This window comes from Microcaecilia unicolor, chromosome 6, assembly GCF_901765095.1.
Source record: "Microcaecilia unicolor chromosome 6, aMicUni1.1, whole genome shotgun sequence".
In the NCBI taxonomy this organism is placed as follows: Eukaryota; Metazoa; Chordata; class Amphibia; order Gymnophiona; family Siphonopidae; genus Microcaecilia; species Microcaecilia unicolor.
In genome coordinates, this window is record NC_044036.1 from 320,226,299 (window position 1) to 320,253,378 (window position 27,080).

A 27,080-nucleotide genomic window follows, 5' to 3' on the forward strand; every position below is an offset into this window, starting at 1 on the left:
GCTATAAATGTTCTAAATAAATAAATAAATACATTTTTATGAACTGCCTCCATTGTGTGCAAATCTGTTTCATGCATATTCATTGTGGGTATCCTGAAAAACTGACGGGCTTGATGTGTCCTGAGGACTGGGTTAAGAATTCCTGCCGTATGGAGAAAGAGCCTATCTGGCATCCCATTTCATTCCCATTCATCTGTTTCATTTCTTTGTGTTAAAGCGCCCTTTATGCAGACGCACCACCCACCAAACCAGTGATATCTACCAGTTACATCCACGGAACCTCCTCAATCCCTCTGCAGCATAAAACGGTGGGTCAGTGTCTGGAGGAGGTGGTCAATCGATTCCCAGAACGTGAAGCGTTGGTGATCTCATGGAACGGGGTTCGGAAAACATTTGCACAGCTCAAACAAGAGGTAATGTTCTGCTGAGGGAGAGGGAGAGTGCAAACGTACGAAGCAATCCGAAAACAATAGGAACATTACTTGCCTCTTTCTGCCCCTTATCACAGCCAGTTAGGAGAGGAGCAACAACTTCACATTAGTTACCCTCTCAAAATTAATGTCTGGCATTGAAGAAAAACTAGGTTCTATTTTAGATAACGTTGAAATTAGATAAGAAAAGAAACTGATATTTTATGGTTAACAACTCCTACACTCAACACCCCTTGTAATACCATTAAGTTAAGTGGCACGAATACCCAACTAGAATCATTCCTGAAGATCCCTGGTATTCTTGTTGATCTGACGTCGTCCTTACTTCCTCAGGTAAACAGTGTAGTAAGGAAGGCATTTATGTTACTGAGGATACTTAGAGGATCAAAACGCCTGTTTCATTTTGAACAACTTAAGATACTAGTCCAGGCATTATTGATGACGTGACTGGACTATTGTAACGTGATTTATAACAGGTGTTCGGTTTCTCTGATCAAGAGTTTGCAAATCATGCAGATCACTCCAGCATGATTATTGTGCTCTGCAACAAGATATTTAGAGAATGACTCTGTTATTATGTAAACTACTGCATTGGCTTTCTGTTAAGGAATGAATGATGTTTAAATTGGATTCAGTAGCTAGATGCATGTGTAAATTTTAATGTGTGCCAATTAACATCAATAATTGTTTTTAGCCCCCAATTATTAATAGTTAAGGGCTCGTTACTCAGCTAATTTGTGCACCCAAATTTGTCCACTGACATCTGGGTGCCATATATCAAATCTGGGGGTATATGGGCACGCGCCTTATATGGTTTTGTTTTTACCACCATTATTACGCCCCTCTATGAAATTTCAGATTCAAAATCCGAAACGAGTAAAATATAGTAATTTGTCTGAACAATCCCTCCCAACCCTCCATTGCCCCGGTACAAAAATAAGTACCTGAATATATGTAAACCACTTTGAATGTAGTTGCAAAAAACCTCAGAAAGGCGGTATATCAAGTCCCATTTCCCTTTCCCTATTTGAGATTCTACATGGAATGTTGCTACTATTGAGATTCTGTTGCTACTATTTGAAATTATATATGGAATGTTGCTACTATTTGAGATTCTGTTGCTACTGTTTGAGATTCTAATGGAATGTTGCTATTCCACTAGCAACATTCCATGTAGAAGCCTGCCCTTGCAGATCAGCAATGCAGCTGCGCAGGCTTCTGTTTCTGTGCAGGACGTCAGACTCACAGAAACAGAAGCCTGCGCGGCCGCATTGCTGATCTGCAAGGGCAGGCTTCTACATGGAATGTTGCTAGTGGAGGAGTAGCCTATTGGTTAGTGCAGTGGACTTTGATCCTGGGGAACTGAGTTCGATTCCCACTGCAGCGCCTTGTGACTCTGGGCAAGTCACTTAACCCTCCATTTCCCCTGGTACAAAATAAGTACCTGAATATATGTAAACCGCTTTGAATGTAGTTGCAAAAAAACCTCAGAAAGGTGGTATGTCAAGTCCCATTTCCCTTCCCTTCCTTTACCAGATAGTGAAACTCTGGAATTATCTTCCAGATGACTTGTGTTTCCTGATGGATTATGAACTCAGTTCTGTGAATGGCACCCAAAGTTTGGTGCCAAAAGATGCACGCTCCAAGTTGAGTAGTGCTTAGCCCCGGGATCTGCGCCCAATTTTGGGCACTGAACTCTCGTGTAAATCCCCACACCTAAATTAGGTGTGGATCCCCTGAATTCTGTTGCACTGCACGCAAATCCTAGAAACTCCCCCTGACCCGCTCTTGCCCCTCCCATGGCCGCACCACCTTTTCAGATCTGCGCAGAAAAATTTACTTGCACATCTTTATAGAATAGTGACTATACGAAAGCATGCATAAATTCCAATTATTGCCAATTAGTACCACTAATTGGCTCATTAAGCAATTAGATTTTTGCATGCAATTTTGAGCGCTATATATGGAATCGGGGGGGTTATGTCTTTCAGAAAAAAATGAAAACTTTGCTTTTTTTTTGTAGGAAATGTTATTGAAGTTTTCAATAACAGAATGAAATAATACAAAGAGAAAAAAACCTTGTAGTTTACAACAACTACAGGAGAATTAGATCTACATACAATGCAAAGCAATAAAAGATTTCTTCGTAGTAAATATTTGGATCAATCCTTTGTTATAGGTATAATTGTAATTTATAGGGATCTTATGTGTTAATATTCTCGGTAGTATACCAGCCTCTTTCAGTTGTTATCTGCAGTGATTTATGTGACCTGGTGGAATATAAGTGGACAAATTGTATTGCATTTCAAGTAATGACTAGTAACCATGTACATCATCTGTCATGCTCAAAGTAGTTCAGTGGTGGAAGACTTTAATTTATACCTACTGTGCTTAGGACAATAGTTATAAAGTCCCATGATAGGACTTACCTGTAACAGGGGTTCTCCATGGACAGCAGGATAAGTCTGCAATGTATAGGTGACGTAAGGCACCATAGGATGACATCACCTACATATGACTGACTCATCCTGCTTGTCCTTGGAGAAAGTGGAGTTACTTACCTGTAACAGGGTTCTCCATAGACAGCAGGATAAGTCAGCCACATGTGGGTGATGTCATCCTACGGTGCCTTAGGTCACCGACGCATGGCTGAGTCATCTACATATGGCTGGATAATGCCTAGTTCAGCTCTTGTAGAGGTAATTAACTGGACTCTCTTGGGTATTGCAGGTTGATCAGTTGGCAGCTGGACTCCTGGCACTTGGTCTGAAGAAGGGAGACCGACTGGCTGTTTGGGGTCCCAATAGCTATGAGTGGGTTCTGATGCAACTTGCCACAGCTCAGGCAGGCATCATTCTGGTAAGGAAACTATTTTCCTATATGCAAGTCATGGATGGGGGGGTGGGGGAAGGGGCAGGTTATATAGTAACATAGTAAATGACATCAGAGAAAGAGCAAGACAACCACAGAAGGTGGAAAGAACACAAAGATCCCACAAGGTGAATAGAGTCCAGGAACAAGGAGTGTGAAGGCGGTAGAACGAGAGGACATGAAATGAGATTGAAGGGGGGCAGACTGAAGAAAAATGTCAGGAAGTATTTTTTCACAGAGAGAGTACTGGATGCTTGGAATGCCCTCCCATGGGAGGTGGTGGAAATGAAAACGGTAACGGAATTCAAACATGCGTGGGATAAACATAAAGGAATCTTGTTCAGAAGGAATGGATCCTAAGGAGCTTAGCCGAGATTGGGTGCCAAAGCCGGTGGTGGGAGGCGGGACTGGTGGTTGGGAGGTGGGGATGGTGCTGGGCAGACTTATACGGTCTGTGCCAGAGCCGGTGGTTGGGAGGCGGGGCTGGTGGTTGGGAGGCGGGGATAGTGCTGGGCAGACTTATATGGTCTGTGCCCAGAAAAGGACAGGTACAAATCAAGGTAGGGTATACACAAAAAGTAGCACATATGAGTTTATCTTGTTGGGCAGACTGGATGGACCGTGCAGGTCTTTTTCTGCTGTCATCTACTATGTTACTATGAGTGGGAACTGGATCAGGCTCTTAAAAAACAGACTAAGGTGGCCGGAATGAAATTATAGATGTTTATTAACTCGACATGAAACCATGTTTTGGCACATGCATGCCTGCCTCCGTGCGTATACTTGATGATCACATTTATCGTTGATCATGCCACAAGAAGCATCATCAACGATAAACGTGACCATCAAGTATACGCACCGAGACTCCTGAGGCAGGCATACATGTGCCAAAACACGGTTTCATGAGAGAAAGACCCAACATGACCCAACAAATCTGCCCAAGATAAAATTATTATTAACAGGAAAATTGAACAAATGGAAAACTTTAATAGACGGTTGAACTTAAGAATTCTCAATTTCCCTGTGGTGGAAGGCATAAACCAGATGGAATTATTCAGAAAATACCTTATAGAAGTGTTAGCCTATCCAAATTCAGCTATTCCTCCGGTGAATAAGATATATTATTTACCACAGCGGCCATTAATGGTTACAGAAAATGCACCAACTGAACCTTTGACTATATCTGCTTTATTAGAAGACTCACTTTCCGAGGTAACTCAGCGAAGAACTTTAATCGTGTCTTTAGTATTTGAACAAGATGTTAGTTCAATTATGAAACTATACTTCAAAAATTCTTTTACAAAATTTTGTGGACAAAGGATTTGGCTCTTCCATGATGTTACGAAATTAACACAGGACAGATGAAAGAGATTTTTGGCTTTGAGAGAAGAAACAAAAAAATTGGGAGCAACATTTTCACTAGTACGTATATCCATGTAAATGTTTGATAAACTTTACTGGGACAAAATATGTCTTTTTTGAACCGGATCAGCTTCAAGTGTTTTTAGATACTAAAAAGATTCCGTATAGCCTAGAAGTTAGAGAATAAGCTCTTTGATTAAGATAAGAATGTATGTGAACTGGCCAGGCCATTTTCTTCAATGGTTATATTAGTATAATATCTCCTCAATTATTAAACTCTCCCCCCCCCCCCCCCCGTTCCTTTTTATTTTGTGGCGTAAGAAAGTGATAGATTGTATACAATACATTTTCTAGTTTAGACTTTTTCTTTTATTGTATTAAATTATAGTCATCTCTGTATTACGGTTTGCAAGAGACCTTTGTAAAATGAAAGATTATAAATAAACTAGTAAGAAATGCCCGTTTCGGGAAAAAAGGAAACGGACGCTAAGCAAGGTAATTTCCCACCCACCATCTTCCCTCCCTCCCTTCTGAGTTCCAGACCCCCCCCCCCTCCGTCCCTCCCTTCCGAGTTCCACACCCCTCCCTCTCCCTCGATCCGTCCCTCAGTCACTTGGTTGCGAGTTTGTGATTAAAGTTTGCAGCGCTGTCCCCGCTGCTGTCACTGAATGTGTGGGACTCCCCGCTGCTGTCACTGAATCTCTGGAACTCATGCGTTGTGTGTTCCCCACCCCGCCCTGTACGTCATTGCGTTTTGACGCGAGGGCAGAGCTACACTGACTGCAGGCCAAACCGAATATCTCGGGCGCCTCAAGTTTCCGGCTTGAGGCTTCATTGGAACGTTGGAGGTGCCTTTTATATATATAGATGATTTAAAAAAAAAAAAAAAAGAGGTTTGGACAAGTTCCTGGAGGAAAAGTCCATGATCTGTTATTGACACTGACATGAGGAAGCCACTGCTTGCCCTGGGATTGGTAGCTTGTAATGTTGCCACTCTTTGGGATTCTGAATGGAATCTTGCTACTCTTTGGGGTTCTACATGGAATGTTGCTACTATTTGAGATTCTGAATGGAATTTTGGGGTTCTACATGGAATGTTGCTACTATTTGGGATTCTCCAAAAGAATATAGAAGTGCACCTAATTTAGCTAAAGATCTTTAAAAAAAACACACAAATTATTTTCATGGCAAAGAGGCATCATATAAAGTAAACCAGGCTATTGAATCTCTTATAGCGCACAGCACTCTCGGTATCTTAATCATGTGCCTCAGAAGCCTAATTTTGTTATTTATTTAAACTTTCAAATCTTAAGCATTAAGTGTAAAAGCAACTCAAAAACCAGTCATCCAAATACTTAGCTGAATCAACAGAATCACAGCGCTGTAAAGGAGAGCAAGAATGTCCTTTACAATGCTGTGGTTCTATTGATTCAGCTAAGTATTTGCATATGATATATCTATATATATAAAACTCACCCACAACGTTCTATTGTCTGATGACGTCACTGAAGCCAAGGTTCGTAAGTTCGAAGCTCTGAAGCCAACAAAATCACAGTCTCGGGGCCTCGCCCTCGCGTCAAACGTTATGACGTTGAGGGCGGAGGCGGAGCAATTCACTCACATCGACGACGGCCAGGGCGCTGCAATGGGCCGCCCACTGATGACGAAGGTGCGTTGGGTGGGGGGGCCACAGTCACACATCAACGGCGGCCACGGCGGCGCAATGCCCTGACTAACAACCAAGGTGCGTTCGGTGGGGGGCCACAGGAAAGCCTTGCTAGCGCCCGTTTCATTGGCTCCAGAAACGGGCCTTTTTTTACTAGTATATCAAACATATAAACGGCGAGTGACCGTACTCACTTGCAAATGCGCAGTAGAGACCTTCTCTGCCCCGCCCCCACGTCAATACGTGATGACGGGAGGCGGAACACAGAGGGTCTGTACTGCGCATTAATGCTGATGGAGGGACACCGCCGTCTAACGCTCCCCCCACCTGAGTCGCCGCCGCCACCCACCTTCTACCCGGTCGGGCCCTCGCTCCGCTATTGAAACAGTGAGGGTCCGGGAACGCAGCACTGAGCTCTGCTGAGCTGCCGACATCGCCCTTCCTTCTTCTTCTCTGCCTCTGTCCCGCCCTCGACGACGTTACGTCACACGAGGGCGGGACAGGCAGAGAAGAAGAACGAAGGCCGACGTCGGCAGCTCAGCAGAGCTCAGTGCTGCGTTCCCGGACCCTCGCTGTTTCAATAGCGGAGCGAGGGCCCGGCCGGGTGGAAGGTGGGTGGTGACGGCTCGGGGGGGGGGGGGGGGCGCGAATTCGGAGGGGGAGGGGCAGCGGTGAACTCGGCGGCGGGGGCGGGCCTTTCAACCCCCCCTCTTCCTATAATAGCCCGTTTTTACGGGCTCAAAGTCTAGTATATATATATATGATGCCTCTTTGCCATGGAAATAATTTATGTGTTTTTTTTTCAAGATATTTAGCCACATTAGGTTCTGCTGGTGATTTATTGTGGAGTGCTGTTTCCCCTTATACATCTTTTAGACTCTTTGGGATTCTGCCAGGTACTTGGGACCTGGATTGGTCGCTGCTGGAAACAGGTTACTGGGCTAGATGGCCCATTGATGTGACCCAGGATGGCTATTCTTATGTTCTTATGGGTTGCATCTTACTGTTTGAGTAGAAACATGGCAAAATGCTAAATGTTATAGGCAGTAGGCGGTAAGGAGAAAACCTAGCGATTTGTGTTAGCTGAAGACGCTACAGAGAATGTATGTACTATTGACGAGAAATACTAGAACTTAATTTGTTTTCGTAGTATAAAATGACATTATCCCTTCTAGCATTCTGCTGTGATAAACTGGACACGTTCCCAGATTGACTTGTTTAAGCAAGCATTCATATATTGAAATACAGAGCATTGTTTGTTTTTGGAAAACAGAGCTAGCTCTCCAGTCTGTGCCGAGTCAGGCAGAGTCCAATTCTGTCAAGACCTTTGATAAATACAGCCCTGATCGAACGTTTCTTGGCACAGACCTCTAGCATGGTATCTGTGTGAGGGGCTTTGGCAGGTCAGTTTAAGCTTTGGCTTGATGACTCTGCACTGTAATTTTTCATCCCAGAGCCTAAAGACTTGTGTAGTGGGCGGGGCAGAAATCCCTGATAGTTATTCCATGGAACCGGCAGGGGGCGCTCTGTAAGCAACAGGAAGAGAGATTCTTCCGTCACAGCTATTTCAGGACAGACTGAACTGATGTCCTGCCTGAGAGCACATTCTATGGGTCACTGAGCTGGCAAAGACACTTTTAATTAGTGAGTGTTTACTTGTGTGGCAAGTTGAGCTTTAACTTGTCTTATTACATGAAGTAGATATGATGACCATCCAGATTGGAGAGAATGCCTGTTTGGGGTCAAGGTAAATGACGTGTTCAATGGCCATTCCACACATAGAGACAATTGCCAACTTGGGAATGTAGTTCAAGGTCATTGAGTGAGTGTAGAGAATGTTCTGGAACAATCAGTGTAAGGTAACTTTAGCTGTCATGCTCTATGTATCCTGTCTACTGTGTATTTGTGGATGGGAAAACGTCTTAACAAAATAGGGCCAAAGCAGATACTGTAGTCCCTGTAGTACTGTAGAACTGATGAGATATGTTTTCCAATTTATGAGCGTATGGAAATTGGTATATTGTAACTTATTGACTGTAAATAAACATTTAAAAAAAACCAACAACAACAACAACAACAGTACAGGGCCTGATGGCATCCAGATCTCAACTGGCCTGGACACTTCAGAACAGAGTCTGAACCTAGTACAGATTTCCTGACTGTAGATCTCACTTGAGTTGCTCCTTGAATTGATCTGACCCATAACCGAAGCAAGACTGAGTGGAGAGGTCATACCAGCAGCATTGCTTAACTGGAGACTCCCATTTCCATTGCTTTAGCGAGGGCTGTAAGGACGTTTGGGGCCTGCACTGACCATAGTGTCCTGCAATGGTTTACATTCATTAGACCTGTCTCCTTCTTTGTACTGAATCCCCCTAATTCTATACAGTGTGCCACAAGTTAGGTTCCAACTAACTTTAGGTGCTCAAACCGAAGTTAGATGCCCAAGGGGCTCATTTTCAAAGCACTTAGACATACAAAGTTCCATAGGTTACTACGGGGCTCATTTTCAAAAGAGAAAAACATCCAAAAAGTGGCATAAATCTGCATTTGGATGTTTTTCTCACCAAAAACGTCCAAATTGGTATTTTCAAAACCAATTATTAGATGTTTTTCTATGAAGTCAGTCAGAAGTGCGTTCAAATCACAAGGGGACATTTCAGGGTGTGTTAAGGGCGGGATCTGGACATTCCTAATGGAACAAAACAAAAACATCCAGGGCTGTAAGTTGGACGTTTTGGTCTAGACCGGTTTTATTAACAAACTAGTAAAAAAGGCCCGTTTCTGCCTCTGATGAAACGGGCGCTAGCGGGCACTGGACTCCCTTCCCCTCCCCTTACGATAGTCTCCCTGGTGGTCTAGAGGTACCTGTTCGGTCGGGGCAGGAAAGAAAGAGCCCCCTCTTTCCTGCCCGTAGCGGTGCTGCTAGCTGCCCTGCTGCATCATGTGGGAGTCCGGCTCTCGGCATTTCAAAATGGCCGCCGAGAGTTGAAGTCTCGTGAGGCAGCTTGAACTCTCGGCGGCCATTTTGAAACTCCGAGAGCCGGACTCACAGACGATGCAGCCGGGCAGCTAGCAGCAGCGCTCCGGGCAGGAAAGCGGGGCTCTTTCGTTCCTGCCCGAGCGAACAGGTACCGCTAGACCACCAGGGATAGTGGCGTAAGGGGAGGGGAGGTGACAGGGGGGAGGGAAGGTGATGAGGGGAAGAGGGGGCGACAGGGGTGGGGTGGGGCAGTACCTTTAAAGGGGCGGGGGGGATGGGGCGAAAGGGGCGGGGTGATGGGCACGTCCTTGGCGGCTGCGATTTGTTGGAAGGGGAGGAGTAGGGAAACACGCGGCGCGTGTTTCCCTACTGCTCCCCGTGCGTTCAATTGCTTTGTTGTGTAGGTGTTCCGCCCTCGACGTCATCACGTGTGACGCGAGGGCGGGGCATGAAGACATGGTGACTGTTGTGACTTCACCACCATGAACTTACGAACCAGTGTGTGAGTGCCTGCAGTGACGTCAGTGTCCTCAGAACGTTGAGGTTGCGTTTTATTATAGTAGATAAGTCACAAAAAAGTGCCCTAAATGACCAGATGACCACTGCAGGAATAAAGGAATGACACCTCCGTACTCATTCAGTGGTCACTGACCCCCTCTCACCCCGCAAAGATACTGTACACCGCCTTGAGCGGATTCCTTCAAAAAAGGTGGTAAAAGAATCCTAATAAATATGACAGTTTCAAATGTTATGGCCAGTCCTATTAGAGCAGCAAGCAGGCTTCTGGAATAGCCTAGAGGTCAGTGCAGTGCACCATAGAGGTGACCCAGGCCCATAATCCATTCTGGCTATTACACTTGTAGTGGAAAGTGTCAGCCCCCCCCCCCCAAATAAGCTCCCCAAAACCTACTGTACCCACATATAGTTGACACCAGCAGCCATAAGGGCTATTGTAGTGGTGTATAGCAGTGGCGTAGCTACGTGGGGCCAGGGGGGCCTGGGCCCCAGTAGATTTGGCCCTGGACCCCCCTGCTGACGACCCACCTGACCCCCCCTCCCGCCGCCAACCCGGACCTCAGTGCTGTAATTTCCCTAATAATAACCCTTGTGGAGAGAGTTTTAGCCATTGATGAAATATAGGGGACCCTATTTAATTTAAATTGTGTGCCTGGGGATTGAACTCATATGAATGTGTTTAGTGCAGAGTTTATGCCCACTTTCGAAGGTACTGATGTCTTAGGGAAGACCAAACTGACTGATTTGATTGGCTGAGCCAGCCCTTTTGGGGTATAAATTCCATTGATGAGGGAGCGATGTGCCAGGCAGGAAGTTTTGAATGAGGTCACCTGCTTATCTCAGAAGGATGTAGTAGAGCATCTTTTGGTGTTTCTTTGCAGACAGGTGATGATGACTCCTTATTAATTTTTGGTCTTTCTTCCTCATTCCTAGGGATCTGTGAACCCTGGTTATCAGTCCCATGAGCTGGAGTATGTTCTGAAGAAGGTAGGCAGTGGGTGATTGTGTCTTGATATGTCTTGCTGCATGTTTGATGTCTTTGGCACCTTGCCTCAAGAGTCCATAGTGGGAGTTGGGTTTATGCTTTCCAAGCAGACTATGGGGCTCTTCGCATGGTGTCTCTACTCTTCCTAGAGAAAAACCTCCTTCTGCCTCCCTTCCCCCAAGTACTGGGATTTAAAAATTTGGATACAAGGAAGGCACCAAGGACTGCAGTCATTTGAGCTCATGAGGAAGTGGGAGTGGTCTGATTAGAACCAGTACTGGAGTCAGAAGACTTGGAACAGAAACCACAAAAAGTGGAGATACTCTGGATTCCTACAAGAGTCAGTCTGACGAGAGAAAAGGAGTAGGACAAGCTGGCTGTTTCCAAACAATGAGGGAGACGTATATATAATATAATTCCAAATGACTCGACACAGCTGCTGTATTTCGGCGCAAAGGCACCTGCCTCAGGAGTTTTGTGGTGTGATAGAGTGATATTACCTTGTTTCCGGTTATCCTTGGCGGACTCCAGAAGTATATTGAACCTTCTTGGTTTCTTCAACAGTACTTTGTCACTTGTACTAATAACCTGACACATGGTAATACACTCATATCACCCCTCTCCTCAAGTCACTTCACTGGCTTCCGATCAGGTACCGCATACAGTTTAAGCTTCTCCTTTTAACCTACAAATGCACTCGATCTACAGCCCCTCCCTAACTCTCTACCCTCATCTCCCCTTACATTCCTACCCGTAACCTCCGTTCTCAAGACAAATCCCTCCTGTCAGTACCCACCACCGCCAACTCCAGGCTCCGCCCTTTCTGCCTCGCCTCACCCCATGCCTGGAATAAACTCCCTGAGCCCATACGCCAGGCCCCCTCCCTGCCCATCTTCAAAGCCTTGCTCAAAGCCCACCTCTTCAATGTCGCCTTCGGCACCTAACCACTTTACCTCTATTCAGGAAATCTTGAGTGCCCCAACTTAACATTTCGTCCTTTAGATTGTAAGCTCCTTCGAGCAGGGACTGTCCTTTATGTCAATTTATGTTAATCTGTACAGCGCTGCGTAACCCTAGTAGCGCTCTAGAAATGTTAAGTAGTAGTAGTAGTAGTGGTAAGGAGCCGAGCACACACTGTGACATACCAAACCCTGCTGCCCAGAGCTCACAGATTTTAACTCCCAATTTTTCTCCTCAGCATTGCTGCTAACCTACAAAGCTGGAATCGGTGTGAAATTATTGCATATTTTGCATCTCACAAGAACCTGAATTGAAACCTGAATTTAAACTGTAGGACAGTGAGCTCTTGATGGTCTTGGCGGGCTCTTAATTTTACAGGATCCCTTTCTTTGCTTTTTATTTTTCATCTCAGTACCTGTTGTGTCTCTCTCTCTGTTTCTCGGTCTTTCATCCCCAGTGTCCATTGTCTGTTCCCCAGGTGTTGGCTTGTTTATTTCCTTCCAGGTGGAGACAAGTAATTTATACTCAAAGGATTACCCTCCCTCCACTTTCCAGTCCATTCGTTTGATCAGCAGAGGATTTCTCTTTATCCACCAACTGTTTTACTGGCCCAGCATGGTGGAACATCACGTCGCATTGCGCAGCTGTTTCTCCTTGGCTCAGAAAAACACTTTGTTGCTGTCCCTGGTCAGTTCAGAGACACCAGATAGTTTAATTTAACTGTTGGGGATGTGAAGTGTAGAATAGAGATTTGGGAGTGGGTGGAGAGCTGGGAAATCACGCTTGTATAGTATTTGACACAGGTCTACAGAAACCGAGGAGGTGTAGAAGAGGGTAATACCAAGGTGTTGTGGAGGAGAGGTGTAGAACTGAACTAGAGGAGGGGGGAATGCTAGGGCTTGAGGGTGGAGGGGGGTTTCTTCCAGGGCTTCCTAAATATGTCCTGGGATGCCACATCCAGGTAGATTTATTAATAAATGTACATTCCGCCTATATTTCTATGCAGATTACAATAAAATCCCAGACTTAAAAATACACCAAATAGATACACTGATTAATCTAACAAACCCTAAAGTCTGTTAAAATTATGAAAGGCCTGAGTAAATAAATATGCTTTTCAGTGCTTCTTAAATGCAGTTCCATTGACAGTGTATCCCACTCCCGAGGGCCATCCACAGAGAAGGCTCCTGACCAGTGTGGCATAACATATGTTTTGTATCTTGCTGGCATTCATCCCTATCCAGCAATTCCCCTCTCTCCCTTAGCCCTGCCCTCCCAATCCATGCCCATCCATGCTCCTCTGTCCCCTGCCCCCTCCATTCATCCCTTTCCAGCAATTCCCCTCTCTCCCTGAGCCCTGCCATCCCAATCCATGCCCATCCATGCTCCTCTGTCCCCTGCCCCCTCCATTCATCCTTTTCCAGCAATTCCCCTCTCTCCCTTCCATGACCCCCCCCTCGCATCCATGCTCCTCTCTCTCCCATGTCCCAGCCTGGCCCGCCCTCTTCTCCCCCCCTTCCCATCCATGCCCCCCCCCTTCGCATCCATGCTGTCGTTTCTCCCCTGCCCTCCTGCTCCCATTGTTCAACTTTACTGCCCACCCTCTTCTCTCCCCCCAACATCCCTTTTTTTTTTTGTTCTTTTTAAATTTACCTCGGTGGCGGTTCTGGCAGCGCAGCGTCAGGGAAGGAGGCGGCGCTCCCGACGTCTAGCCTTCCCTTCGCTGTGTTCCGCCTTCTTCTGACGTCATCCTTGACGTCAGAAGAAGGCGGAACACAGCGAAGGGAAGGCTAGAGACGTCGGGAGCGCCGCCTCCTTCCCTGACGCTGCGCTTTGTTTGTTTTTTTTTCCGCCCTCGACATCATGACGTTTGCCCTCGACGTCATGATGTTTGCCCTCGACGTCATGACGTTTGACGCGAGGGTGGGGCAGAGACGGCTGGCAGCCTGGCTGGCTTCACACCATGAATCCACGAACCCTACAGCCAGGGAGTGTTTGAGTAACTTCAGAACGTTGTCTTCAGAACGTTCACGGTGCGTTTTATTATATTAGATTAAATCGTATTCCAAAATAAGCAACCAATGTAAACTCATCAGAGTTGGCAATATGTGTTCTTTCGTAGAGATCCTGTAAGAAACCTAGCTGTTACAATGATCTATATTGATTTTGATTACGTCCCAAATACAGAATATTACAGTAATTAAGTACTGACAGGCAGTGTTGTTCAAAGTACTAGGTCAAGGTACTTAAGTAAAAGTAAAAATAAGTGCATGTTTTAATACTTAGGTAAAAGTACTGCAAAGAACACATAATTTTTTTTTACTTTCACTTAAGTAAATTATTTTATTGCCTAATATAATACTTTTTGAGTAAAAGTACCACAACTGCAATAAATGCATGCAATGAAACTACAGTGTAGTAAATTTAAAACAAATCGGAGAAAATTTTTCTTCACCCAACGCGTAATTAAACTCTGGAATTCGTTGCCGGAGAACGTGGTGAAGGCGGTTAGCTTGGCAGAGTTTAAAAGGGGGTTAGACGGTTTCCTAAAGGACAAGTCCATAAACCGCTACTAAATGGACTTGGGAAAAATCCACAATTCCAGGAATAACATGTATAGAATGTTTGGGAAGCTTGCCAGGTGCCCTTGGCCTGGATTGGCTGCTGTCGTGGACAGGATGCTGGGCTCGATGGCCCCTGGGTCTTTTCCCAGTGTGGCATTACTTATGTACTTATGTTAATATTTTTATCCCAAGAACTTTATTGCTCTGTAATTCAATCCACTTTGCTTTTAGTAAAACTACTCACGCGGGTGCACTTGTGAGCCATTATTAAACCAGCATAACCACAAAGGTGTTCGACAAATGCACTGGCAGGAAATGGAGTGATCAGTCTGAGAAGTTCCTTTAAATCAGACCACCCTATTAGATTGTAAGCTCTTTGAGCAGGGACTGTCTTTCTTCTATGTTTGTGCAGTGCTGCGTATGCCTTGTAGCGCTATAGAAATGCTAAATAGTAGTAGTAGTAGTAGGTTGTAATATTATTGATGTCTTCTGACTGGGTCTGTATTGTTTAAAGGAATCTCTATTGAAACACTTGACTTCTTTATAGCAAAGAATGCTTTATCACATTCAATCCGACCATTCAGTAGCGGTAACACCAAACGGTCTTTCTAAAGACCATTTCGTTTCGCTACAAGAGTTTTAGCTTTTTGATGTTTTTGGTTTTGTACTTCCGCACAGACTTCTGATGCAGGCCCTCCGGCCGAAACACAACGTCGTGTTGAGTCATTTGTGAATTTTTAAATAAACCTCGTTTTAAACTCTAGACATTGTGTGCTCCAGTCTCTGGAATCTGTGGCTTTAGTTCCCAATTTTCTCCTCTACTCGAGCTGCTCCATGGGATCATTTGAGTTCTCCACTCACGTGGATTCTTTTTTGGATTTTATCATTATCACTGCCATTATCATCTGCATTACAAGTAGTGCTGTTTAATTCATCACGTGCATCTTCATTTTCATCTTTGTTATCATCGTCATAATGTCATATCACGGAGAAGGCTTTCACAAAGTTGGAATCATCGTCTGTTATAACAATTTTTCATCTGATGGTAAACTCCCTACGAATGTCCATGAGAACTGATGTGAGAACATCAAATGTATGCGAACCCTTAGGGCCAGACAAGGACTTCCTCTCTAAAGACTCTTATCAATCCAGTGGACAGTCTTCCCAAAGTAAAATTTTCCATGGGATGACCAGCAGTTTGTTGTGATAGAGACATATGTCTGTTCACTAAGAACTACAATCACATTCAGCTTCATCTCCACTTCAACGTGACCCAGCTCATCAGTTTGGCTGGAGACCAGTAACCACCAGTTCAACAAACATAAGCAACTCCATTGGTCTGATAAGCTGTTTTCGTTGAACAGAAACATTTAAGATGAGATGATCCACTGTTGTTGGCGTGACGAGGTTGCATTAGCAAAATCCTTTGGTTTACCTAGGAATTGTCATTTACATCTCGCTTCTGATTTTTACTTTTTACTTTTAACTGCACGCATCAGATGTAATTGAGTAAAAGTAGTAAAAATGGGTGAAATTATTACTTCAATAAAAGTAACCAGTGTTTCCTGTACTTCTTTACAAGTAAAAGTGACAAAACTTTCACTTAAGTACAGTAACTAGTTACTTTTACTTAGTTACTGTACAACACTGCTGACAGGACTAAAGACTGTAAAATAGGATGAGAATCTGAAGTACTCAACATTGGTTTGAGTTTACTAAGTATTTGTTCATAAATCTATCTATCTCCTTCATATTTATTGTGAGTATTGTGAAAACCCAACCTTGTCCTGTGGCCACTGGGATGGGATGTTTCCCTCTCTTCTTCTTTTCTGTTATGATTGTAGTAACTCCCTGTGACAAAACAGTGGGTTTTAAGCCTGTAAACTGTATTATTTCTTGAAGTGTATTTCTCTAGTTTGGCCAGCAGGTGGTGCATTTCTATGTTTAAAGCTTCAGAGAAATGACTGTTTTTTCTTTAGTCTAACACAGATAGGAAGTAAGATGCAGTATACTTTTGAAAATGTGTTGTTCTGGGCTCTGATTGGCCCCAGGAGCTCAATCCATCTAGGATGTACTGGCTTTTTCCCCAGTCTTAGCCAAGGAGAAGAGAGAGAATGATCTCTTTGCTGAGGCCCTGTGAACAATTATATCTGATAACCTGTGCGCAGCTATATGTCCTGAACTTCCCAGGTACTATTTAGATAGTAAACAAATGTTTAGATAATTTTATAATTGATCCATATTCAGTTACTTGTTACTGTTTTGCTGATTGCACCTTTTCTGTTCATTGTTCTAATTTTTCATGACAATAAACATTTTTAGTTTATTGCCTCTGTTTGTCTGGACTAACTAAGAATCCTGGTGGTTTGTGTGTTGGGTCTGTGGGTGCTTTCTAGGAACTGTGAGACCACTAGGAGTGTGGCCCCAATAACCTAGAAATCACGGGGGAATAATTTGAGAGCGGGAGACTCGCCCAGAGGCAATTGGGATCCAGTCTGTGGGAGGAAGGTGCTAGTGTAGAGCACAAGTGGCAGGTGCAGGTGGACCTGAGCTGTGCTGAGGATAGACTTTCTAAGTGGCCGCAGGGTAGCCCCAGCTTCCATTTTTTTCCCTCACAGTTGCTTATTCATACAATCAAACCAATTTTTAATAATTTTATTGTAAGCCACTCAGACATCTTTGATGGGCGGGATATAAGTCCCTAATAAACTTGGAATTGGGAAGCTCTGTCCTAGGCAGTGCTTAAACTTGGAAGTATCCTGTGCCCTTGTAACTCTGCAGCCTAAAGTAGTCCTTGGGTTTGGGAACTGACCTTCCCAGTTTTCTTACAGGTGCTTTATATTCAGCACTATTTAACTAGTCAGGAATGGCTTCTGGCCGGTTAAATAGTGCTTAACCTGCTATTCACGAATATTCAGCGGGAGATAGCTGGTTATCTCCCACTGAATATTCACAGTCGGTGCTTGGCAGCTAACCAGTTATATCAAGCGATACAACTGGCTATCCTCGAATATTCAGCGCATCGCCAGCTAAGTTTGACCACTATAAACATAACCGGCTGGTGCTGAATATTGGCTTGGCCAGTTAAGTTTAAACTGGCCAAAAATAAACTGGATAGTCAATTCTGGTCACCGGAAATATCCGGGCTCGGTGCCGACAGAAGCGTAGCCAGGTTGAGGGCGCAGAGGGAGCGGAGAGCGTACTGCCGATGGCACCGGCGCAAAACGCGACAGATCACGTGAAAAATAGGCACCATCGCTGTTGGAAGTCCGTTTGGGGGAGCGGCTGCTCCCCTGGTCACCCACCTCGCAAAGCCTCTGGGGAGTTAGCCAGACTGTCTCATGCACTCTGAACATCGGCCCCATTGACTTTTTCTATTTTCCTGTCTATTCTCTTTCAGATTGGCTGTAAGGCTTTGGTGTTCCCCTCAAAATTTAAAACCCAGAACTACTATGATATCTTGAAGACAATTTGCCCCGAACTGGAGAAATCGAGCGCAGGAGCAATCAAGTGTTCCAGGTAAGCAAAGGGTCCTGTAGGTCCTTCTTCGCTCATCCACCATGCAATCCTCACCCTTCCCTCCTTTCCCAAAGGATGGAAATTAAGACCAGTGCTGGGCAGACTTCTACGGTCTGGGTGGAGTGGGCTTTGTCGGCAGCTCCAGTATTTGGGAAGTAGGACAGATGCCAGGCAGACTTTAGCTGTCTGTGCCCCAGAATTGGCAGGAGAAATACAGATTAAGTATACCAGTGTTTAAGCATGAAGAAGTGCAACTTGAACAAAGTGCCAGACATAGGAGCCAACTTTTCCAAATTATTGGGGGTACTAAGCCCAAATGGAAATAACCCCTCTCTGGACACGTGCAAGGAATGTTCTCAATATTGGGGGTGCTCAAGCACCCACAGAGCCAGCTCCTAAGGTGCCAGATACAACCTGACCACCTTGTAGGGCTGACTGGGTGGAGCGTGCCGGTCTTTATCTGCTGACGTTTACTATATTGCTGTGTTACTTTCCTCTCCTCACCCCTCCCTCCCTGTCAGCTCTTTGCAGAAGGACATCAGTGGTTCAGCTCTGGTTGGGTTTGCCTCTGGCTTTTGGTTTCCTAAGTGTAAAATGCAAGCCAGGGAGGGAGCAGTTTTATGATGAAGTTATGAAATATTTGTTAAGCAAACACGAGGAAGGTGTCACCATTTCTTGCTGCTCAGAAGCCGTGTACTTAGGGGTATGTGGTGGGAGCTGTAATGTTCTTAGAATAGTGCGTGATAAGGTAAGTATCATACCAGACTGGATTTTCTTACTGTGAATTGCCTGGTCCTTCCATGATAATGTGTTTATAGTAGAGAGACGAAAGTTACACCAGAGAAAACCTGTGGAGTGGATTGAATTTTACCAGTGTATACTGTTCAGTACCTGTGACCCACCAAATTGCCTTGAGGGATGGATATATTCCCTGTATATACCTTATTAGTGAGCTCATAGACTTGTTTGAGGTTCAGCTTCCCTGCTTTAGTAACACTGAGGTTTACCTATTAACCGCAGTAAAGTTTTGCCATTAGCATGCATTCATGGCAACATTTAATGTTTGTTAGCAGTAAAAAAAATCCCCATGGTAATGTTTTATGGTAGAGGTGGGTGTGGGCAGCATCTGGGGGAAGCAGCCATGACGTTGGCACAGTGGCTGTTGACCGCAGAAGCAGTTAACTGGAGGTGTAGTTAAATTTCCTCATTGTTATGGTAACACATGATAATATCTGTGGCCCTTCTTTCTGCCATGCTCATAAAATCCCATAATGATATTTTTTTAAATGCAGATTAAAAAAAAATGGAATTGTTTAAATGATCAAGGTGGATTCCAACCAGATATTCATAAAATGGCATTAAATGACGGAAGCCTAACGGTCTTGGAGTCGTAGTACCCGAAGCAAACTCTGTCTTTACATCTGATTCAAGGCATTTACTTCTGTGTATAGTTTCCTTATATGTGCTATCATTATAGCCCAGGTGTGATACAATTAGACCATATAAACTAGAAGATTTGCAGCCTAATATGATAATGAATAATTAACGCAGTAGAAACATAAGCTGAGCATAATATTCAACCTCAGGGGTCTGGAATTTGCTTGGATTTTCTGGTGGACTTAATTTTACTTATTCATTTATTGTTTTAAAATAAACTTCTTCTGAGTAATCCTAGGGAAATGTCTGTGGGGGGAGATGGTTAGTACATCTTAATATTGCGAGACATCTTTAGTAATGGCAGCAGATAAAATCAAATTGAACTGGCCCCATCCACTCTGCTTTTCTAGCCTGCACCGCTGCCAGAGAACATGGCGCTTTATTTAAATCTGTTTTCACTGTGTTGCTCTCTAGAGTCTTTGGCATGCTGGGAGGGATGAGAGTAGAATTTTTCCTAGTTAAGCAACAATCCCTCAGTCTCACCATGAACCTCTGTAACCGTCTTAACAGCTACCGGCACTGGCAAGGTTGTTGCCGTAAAATTGGGTTGCCTGTCTGTTTGTCCTTGCTGAAGAGTGCCCGAATAGCACCAGCCTGTCAATGTCAACCCAGCTAGTCTCTCGGAGCCACAATCTGCTCTTCCCACAATAACGGGAACGGAGTTTGAACCCATACCTGCAAAGCCCAATGAACTATCAGCTCATTTATATAACCTCTCGGTCATTTCATCCTGCAAAGAACTGACCCGTACAACAAGCACATATTCTCCTAGTGGCTGCTTGTGGGGTAAATAATTCCTGAGACATTTAGAGGAACATTTTCGAAAGGACGTTCAAGTCAGAATGTCCCAAATGGACATCCATCTCACGTGTATTTTTGAACAGGATCATGCGCTGGAAACAGCTAGCATTTTACAAACTGAAACGTCCAAATTTTGAATGGGGGGGGGGGGGGGGGGAGGAGCAAGGGACACGGGCATCTGTATTAGCAGCATTCTTAGATAATGGTCCCACAGGTGTCCATGCAGAGCAGAGGGGCAGTGCAGTGGACTGTAAACCAGGGGCGTAGCCAGACTTCGGCGGGAGGGGGGTCCAGAACCCAAGGTGAGGGGCACATTTTAGCCCCTCCCCCAGCGCCGCCGATCCCCCTCCACTTTTGACCCCCCCGGGCGCAGCCACCCCTCCCCCGTCCCTTTCGACCCCCCCCCCCCTCCCGCCGCCACTAAGTCTCCCCCGCCACCGCCAGGTACCTTTGCTGGCGGGAGTCCCCAACCCCCCAACTGCCTCAGGGGCTCTCAATTTGTTTCACTCCCTCACATACTTCTGGAATCTGTTTTAATGTCTTAGAGGATGATAGGTTATAGTTTGCCCTCCACCTAATTGCCCCTCGATTCTCACCTTTCCCGGCTCAACTGATGGAAGTTTTGCTTCTTTACAGCTTGCCTGAACTGACCACCGTGATCATGATGGACGCCAAACTGCCAGGCACCTTCCAGATGAGCGAGGTGATGCAGGCGGGAAGCAGCAGCTACGTGAAACAACTTCAAGAGATTGAGAGCAAGCTGATCTGTGACGAACCCATAAACATTCAGTTCACATCTGTGAGTGTCCATGTGGTTTCGGTCAACCTACTGAGCAGAGGTTACTAGAAGAATGGTGAGATCTCGGGGACCAAAGAACAGGCTGGTGGCAGGTGGTCACCTGGTACAGTATTCAGTGAAATCATGGAGTACCGTGAGCTGCAGAAGTCTTGTGTCACATGGACAAGTCTCTAGCAATACTGGTCGCCGCATCTCAAAAAAGATATAGTGGAATTAGAAAAGGTTTAGAGAAGGGCAACGAAAATGATAAAGGGAATGGGACGACTTCCCTATGAGGAAAGGCTAAAGCGGCTAGGGCTCTTCAGCTTGTAGGAAAAGGCGGCTGAGGGGAGATATGATAGAGGTCTATAAAATAATGAGTGGAGTTGAACGGGTAGATGTGAAGCGTCTGTTCACGCTTTCCAAAAATACTAGGACTAGGGGGCATGCGATGAAGTAAATTTAAAACGAATCGGAGAAAATTTTTCTTCACTCAATGTGTAATTAAACTCTGGAATTCGTTGCCAGAGAATGTGGTAAAGGCGGTTAGCTTAGCGGAGTTTTAAAAAGGTTTGGACGGCTTCCTAAAGGAAAAGTCCATAGACCGTTATTAAATGGACTTGGAGAAAATCCACTATTTCTGGGATAAGCAGTATAAAATGTTTTGTACATTTTTGGGATCTTGCCAGGTATTTGTGATCTGGATTGGCCACTGTTGGAAACAGGATGCTGGGCTCGATGGACCTTTGGTCTTTCCCAGTATGGCAATACTTACCGTATTTTTCGGACTATAAGACGCACTTTTTTCCCCCCAAATTTGGGAGGAAAATGGGGGGTGCGTCTTATAGTCCGAAGGTAGAGTTTAGCAGGCCACCCGCCCTCCCTCCGAGCTCAGGATTGCCCTCCCTAGGGTTACCTCCCCCCCCCCGGCCCTGTCACGACCTCTCCCCTTACTCACGCGATCATCCCTGGTGGTCTAGTGACGTCGGGGCAGGAAAGAGCCCCCTCTTTCCTGCCCAGCGCGCTGCTCTCCATCCTCCTGTATGCTGCCTGTGATGACGGTCTCGGCAAGATTCAAAATGGCCGCCGAGACTTCAATTCTCGGCGGCCATTTTGAATCTCGCCGAGACTGTCACAGGCAGCATACAGGAGGATGGAGAGCAGCACGCTGGGCAGGAAAGAGGGGGCTCTTTCCTGCCCCGACGTCACTAGACCACCAGGGATGATCGCGTGAGTAAGGGGAGAGGTCATGACAGGGCCGGGGGGAGGGGAGGTAACCCTAGGGAGGGCGATCCCCAACTCGGAGGGAGGGATTTGGACAAGACACACCGGAGCACCTAGGTTTTAGAGGAGGGAAAAAATGCGTCTTATAGTCCGAATTTTTTTTTCCTATTTCCCTCCTCTAAAACCTAGGTGCGTCTTATGGTCCGGTGCGTCTTATAGTCCGAAAAATACGGTACTTATAATACACATCCCCACTATATTATGTTTGTATGTCATAAATGACTTGTTCTGACTCAGGGAGTTATATTTAGTTCTGGCTTTGGGGATTTACTCCTAAACTCAATGGTTTTGCATACCTCTGAATTGTGCAGAATGTTCGTCATGCATTGAACATAATCACGCAGTAATTTTCTGTTTCAGGGAACTACAGGGTACCCCAAAGGAGCCACTCTTTCCCATCATAATATTGTGAACAATGCCATCCTCATTGGCAAGAGGGTAGGATTTGATTGGAAGGTGAGTACTGAATCAGTTGGAGAAGGGGGTACAAGTGTCTCACTGTCCTCAGTACAGGATGTTGTAATTGATTTGCTCTGTATGTGCAGTGGAATGGAATTTAACCCATTAAAGTCTGTGATACCTGTGAATTCCACAATTTAAAAAAAAATGGGGGGGTGGGGAGGGGGGAAAACCAAAAGCAATCCCACAGGCCGCAAAAGACAAAAGAGACAGTGGGAGGGACCAAACAGATGAAACAAGGTGATCCAATACATAAAACTTTAATTAGAAGTAACACATAGGTCTGAAGGTAAAATACCACACACCAATGTATCATTAAACATTCAAGTCTACATTATGTACGTTCCCATACATCAGTAGATCCAACAAAATCACACTCTCTCCTATGGACTCCTAATGAAGGCCATATTGCCGAAACACAGCCCTTGTTGAGTCTGGATGGTACGTTGGTGTATGGTATTTTACCTTCAGACCTATGTGGAGTGGAGGAGTAGCCTAGTGATTAGTGCAGTGGCCATTGATCCTGAACTTGGTTCAATTCCCGCTGCAGCTCCTTGTGACTCTGGGCAAGTCATTTAGCCATCCATTGCCCCAGGTACAAAATAAGTACCTGTATGTAATATGTAAACCACTTTGATTGTAACCACAGAAAGGTGGTATATCAAGCCCTGTTCCCCTTTCCCCTGTGTGTTACTTCTACTTAAAGTTTTATGCATTAGATCACCCTCCTTCATCCGTTTGCCCTCTCCCACTGTTTCTTTTGTCTATCGCCCGCCCGTGAATTCCCCTTATCTGAGACTGTTCACTATCCTCACTGCTTTCTCTCTCTGCCTGTCTCCAAATTGTTGCAGACTATCCGGGCTGCCATGCCTGCACCTCTCTACCACTGCCTTGGATCTGTGGGGGGCACCATGATGATGACAATTTATGGCATTACCCTCATCTTTCCATCCCCTAGCTTTGAAGGGAAAGCAACGCTGGAGGCCATAACCCAGTACAAGTGAGCACATGCTTCCAAATCTTACTAAATACACATGTCACGCTACCCAGTACAACTTTGCTTTGCTGCTCTCCTCAATGTCACCTCCCACATACCCTGATCCCTCCTGTAACTTTCAGCTGGGTTCCCAAAAGAGAGTTCTGTCATTGCTTGGTTAGAGACCCCCCCCCCAGTTTCCTCTATGGAGCTGTAAATGTCACTTGGGTCAATTGTAGGTTAGTGGAAAGTTGAGATGTGACCCTTTCTCCAGAATCCCCACGGCAGTGGAGCTCTGCAGCTATCATTTGAAAAAGCAGAATTTGTGTCTTACGGCAAAAGCTCCTGGCCTTTCTTTACAAGAGACAGGAGGTGTTGTGCAATTCCACGCTGGGGACTTGGAAAAAGCCTTGTAAAAACAGGGTGCAGCCAGAATAAAGGCCACACACCGTTTATTTATTTATTAGGATTTGTTTACCGCCTTTATGAAGGAATTCACTCAAGGCGGTGTTCAATAAGAATAGATCAAACATGAGCAATAGGCAATTACAGCGGTAAAAATATTCAAATAGCAATACAAAGTATGGCATATTATACTACTTACTATGTCAACACAATATGTAATAGAACATTTTCATTATTTATTTATTTTGTTACATTTGTATCCCACATTTTCCCACCTATTTGCAGGCTCAATGTGGCTTACATAGTACCGGAAAGGCGTTCGCCATCTCCGGTATGAACAAATACAAAGTGATGTTGTGGTAGGATAAGGTTCGTGTGGAGCAGACACGTTAGGGGATCGTAGAGCTGAAGAGTTATGTTGCGTCCATTAGGTGCTTTGGTTTCGTTATGTTGTAGAGTTCAGGTATTTGGGTTGGATCTGTAGGGAATGCCTTTTTGAATAGGTTAGTTTTTAGTGATTTCGGGAAGTTTAGGCGGTCATACGTTGTTTTCACGGTTTTTGGTAATGCGTTCCACAGTTATGTGCTTATGTAGGAAAAACTGGATGCGTAAGTAGCAGTGGCGGGGGGCGGGGGGGGGGCGGTCCACCCCGAGTGCACGCGCTGGGGTGGGTGTCGGCGCCACTGGTTACCTGCTCTCTCTGCCCCGGAACAGGTTACTTCCTGTTCCAGGGCAGAGAAAGCAGGGAACCAACGGAGCCGACGCAGCTCCCAGAGACGACGTGCACTCGGTGGGGCGGAGCGCCAGCGGTAAAGATGCACTCCGGGGGGGGGTTGCGCGCACCTGGGGGGTGCGCCGTGCTGCACCCGGGGGGGGGGGGTGCGCAGCGGCGATCCGCCCCGGGTGTCAGCCGGCCTCGCTACGCCGCTGGTAAGTGGATTTGTATTTGAGTCCTTTGCAGCTGGGTAGTGGAGATTTAGATATGTTAATTAATTAATAGTGAAGGGTATAAGCACAGATGGAACATATAGATAGGTAAGAGAGTAAGAGGAGTTAGAAAGTAAGGCGATTGATTTAAAGAAAGTTGCGAATGAGGTCAGAGAGATGGTTAAATATTATCTAAGCTAGGCTTGGAGTGGATAAACACCCCTCTTTCTTTTTACTTGAAGACTGCACACACCTGTCAAGCACATTGTCACCTTCAGGTAACAGATCATTGTATGCATTTTGTGACAACAGCTTAAAAGTTCAGAATCGTGAATACTGCTCTTTTCAACACTATAGTAGATAACCTATTTTTATTTTTATTATTATTATTTGTTGCATTTGTATCCCACCTTATCCCACCTCTTTGCAGGCTCAAAGTGGCTTACAATACATCATGAATAGTGGAAGAATGTTAGTTAATAAACATTTAGTATTGCAGGGTTTTGGTCAGCATGATGAAAATAAGACAAAGTAATAGTGTACAAGCAGATATTAAGAGACACTTCTAAATATAGATGGGCGATTTGTACATATTCACATTGGTTGATCTTTGTGGTAGGCTTTATTAAAGAGGTGGGTCTTCAGTAATGAGCGGAAGTTCGTTCTTTCGTAAACCAGTTTCAAGCTGCGCGGTAGTGCATTCCATAACTGCGTGCTCAGGTAGGTGAAGTTTGACACATGCATTAGTTTGTATTTCATTCCTTTGCAGCTGGGGAAGTGCAGATCAAGGAATGTGCGGGATGATCTTTTGGTATTCCTAGGTGGTAAGTCAATCAGGCTGACATGTAAGCTGGTGCGTCTCCATGGTAATTTTATGAACTAATGAGCATACCTTGAAAGCGATACGTTCCTTAAGTGGGAGCCAGTGTAGTTTTTCTCGTAAGGGTTTGGCACTTTCAAATTTTGGTTTGCCGAATATAAGTCTAGCTGCAGTGTTCTGGGCTGTTTGGAGTTTCTTGATTATTTGTTCTTTGCACCTGGCATATAGTGCGTTGCAATAGTCTAGATGACTGAGCACCATTGATTGTACCAGGTTGCGGAAAACACTCCTTGGGAAGAAAGGTCGTATTCTTTTTAATTTTCACATTGAGTGGAACATCTTCTTGGTTGTGTTTTTCACGTGGTTCTCTAGTGTTAGGTGTCGATCAATGGTCACTCCAAGAATTTTTAGGGCTTTTGAGACAGGAAGGTTTAGGGTTGGTGTATTAATGGCGGTGAATTCTTTCTTGTTGTGTTGGGAGGTGAGTATTAGGCATTGGGTTTTTTCTGCGTTGAGTTTTAACCGAAATGCGTCCCCCCAGGAATGCATGATATTGAGACTTTGGTTAATGTCATTGGAAATTTCTTTTAGGTCTTGTTTGAATGGGATGTAGAGCGTTACGTCATCCTCATAAATGTATGGATTAAGGTTTTGATTTGATAGTAATTTTGCCAGGGGTATCATCATTAAATTGAATAGGGTCGGCGAGAGGGGGGATCCTTGTGGTACTCCACATTCAGGTACCCATGCGGCTGAAATAGTTGAGTTAGATGTTACTTGGTATGATCTTGTGGTTAGGAATCCCTTGAATCAATTGAGGACGTTGCCTCCGATTCCGAAGTATTCAAGGATGTGTAATAAAATTCCGTGGTCAACCATGTCGAAAGCGCTTGACATGTCGAATTGTAGAAGTAGTATGTTCTTACCAGATGCTATCGTTTGTTTGAATTTAGCCATGAGAGTTACTAATACTGTTTCGGTACTGTGGTTAGACCGAAATCCTGATTGGGAATCGTGAAGTATTGAAAATTTATCTAGATAGTTTGTAAGTTGCTTGGTCACCAACCCTTCCGTTAGTTTTGTTATTAAGGGAATAGATGCTACTGGTCTGTGATTAGTTAGTTCACTAGCATTTTTCTTTGCGTCTTTGGGTATGGGGGTGAGTAAGATGTTTCCTTTTTTCTTCGGGATTGGATTGTCTGTTACAATCCAAATTATTCACTCAGGAACCTTCTTGCAATACCATAATGTATTGTTCTTTGCCATAATGTATACTTCTTTACCATGTATGTATGCACATGGTATATACATGTACCACAATCTGTTCTATATATAT

At 44.8% G+C, this 27,080-nt stretch overlaps 1 protein-coding gene across 1 annotated transcript in view; it reads left to right on the top strand.

Annotated features, from left to right (window-relative positions):
- ACSF2 (acyl-CoA synthetase family member 2) overlaps positions 1 to 27,080 on the top strand; it is a 138,294-nt gene that overhangs the window by 38,643 nt on the left and 72,571 nt on the right. The window contains exons 2-8 of the mRNA XM_030208351.1: positions 218 to 413; positions 3,162 to 3,290; positions 10,763 to 10,816; positions 17,739 to 17,857; positions 20,732 to 20,894; positions 22,518 to 22,613; positions 23,468 to 23,616. Coding sequence (XP_030064211.1) covers positions 218 to 413; positions 3,162 to 3,290; positions 10,763 to 10,816; positions 17,739 to 17,857; positions 20,732 to 20,894; positions 22,518 to 22,613; positions 23,468 to 23,616 — 906 coding nt within the window. The remainder of the gene's footprint in view (positions 1 to 217; positions 414 to 3,161; positions 3,291 to 10,762; positions 10,817 to 17,738; positions 17,858 to 20,731; positions 20,895 to 22,517; positions 22,614 to 23,467; positions 23,617 to 27,080) is intronic.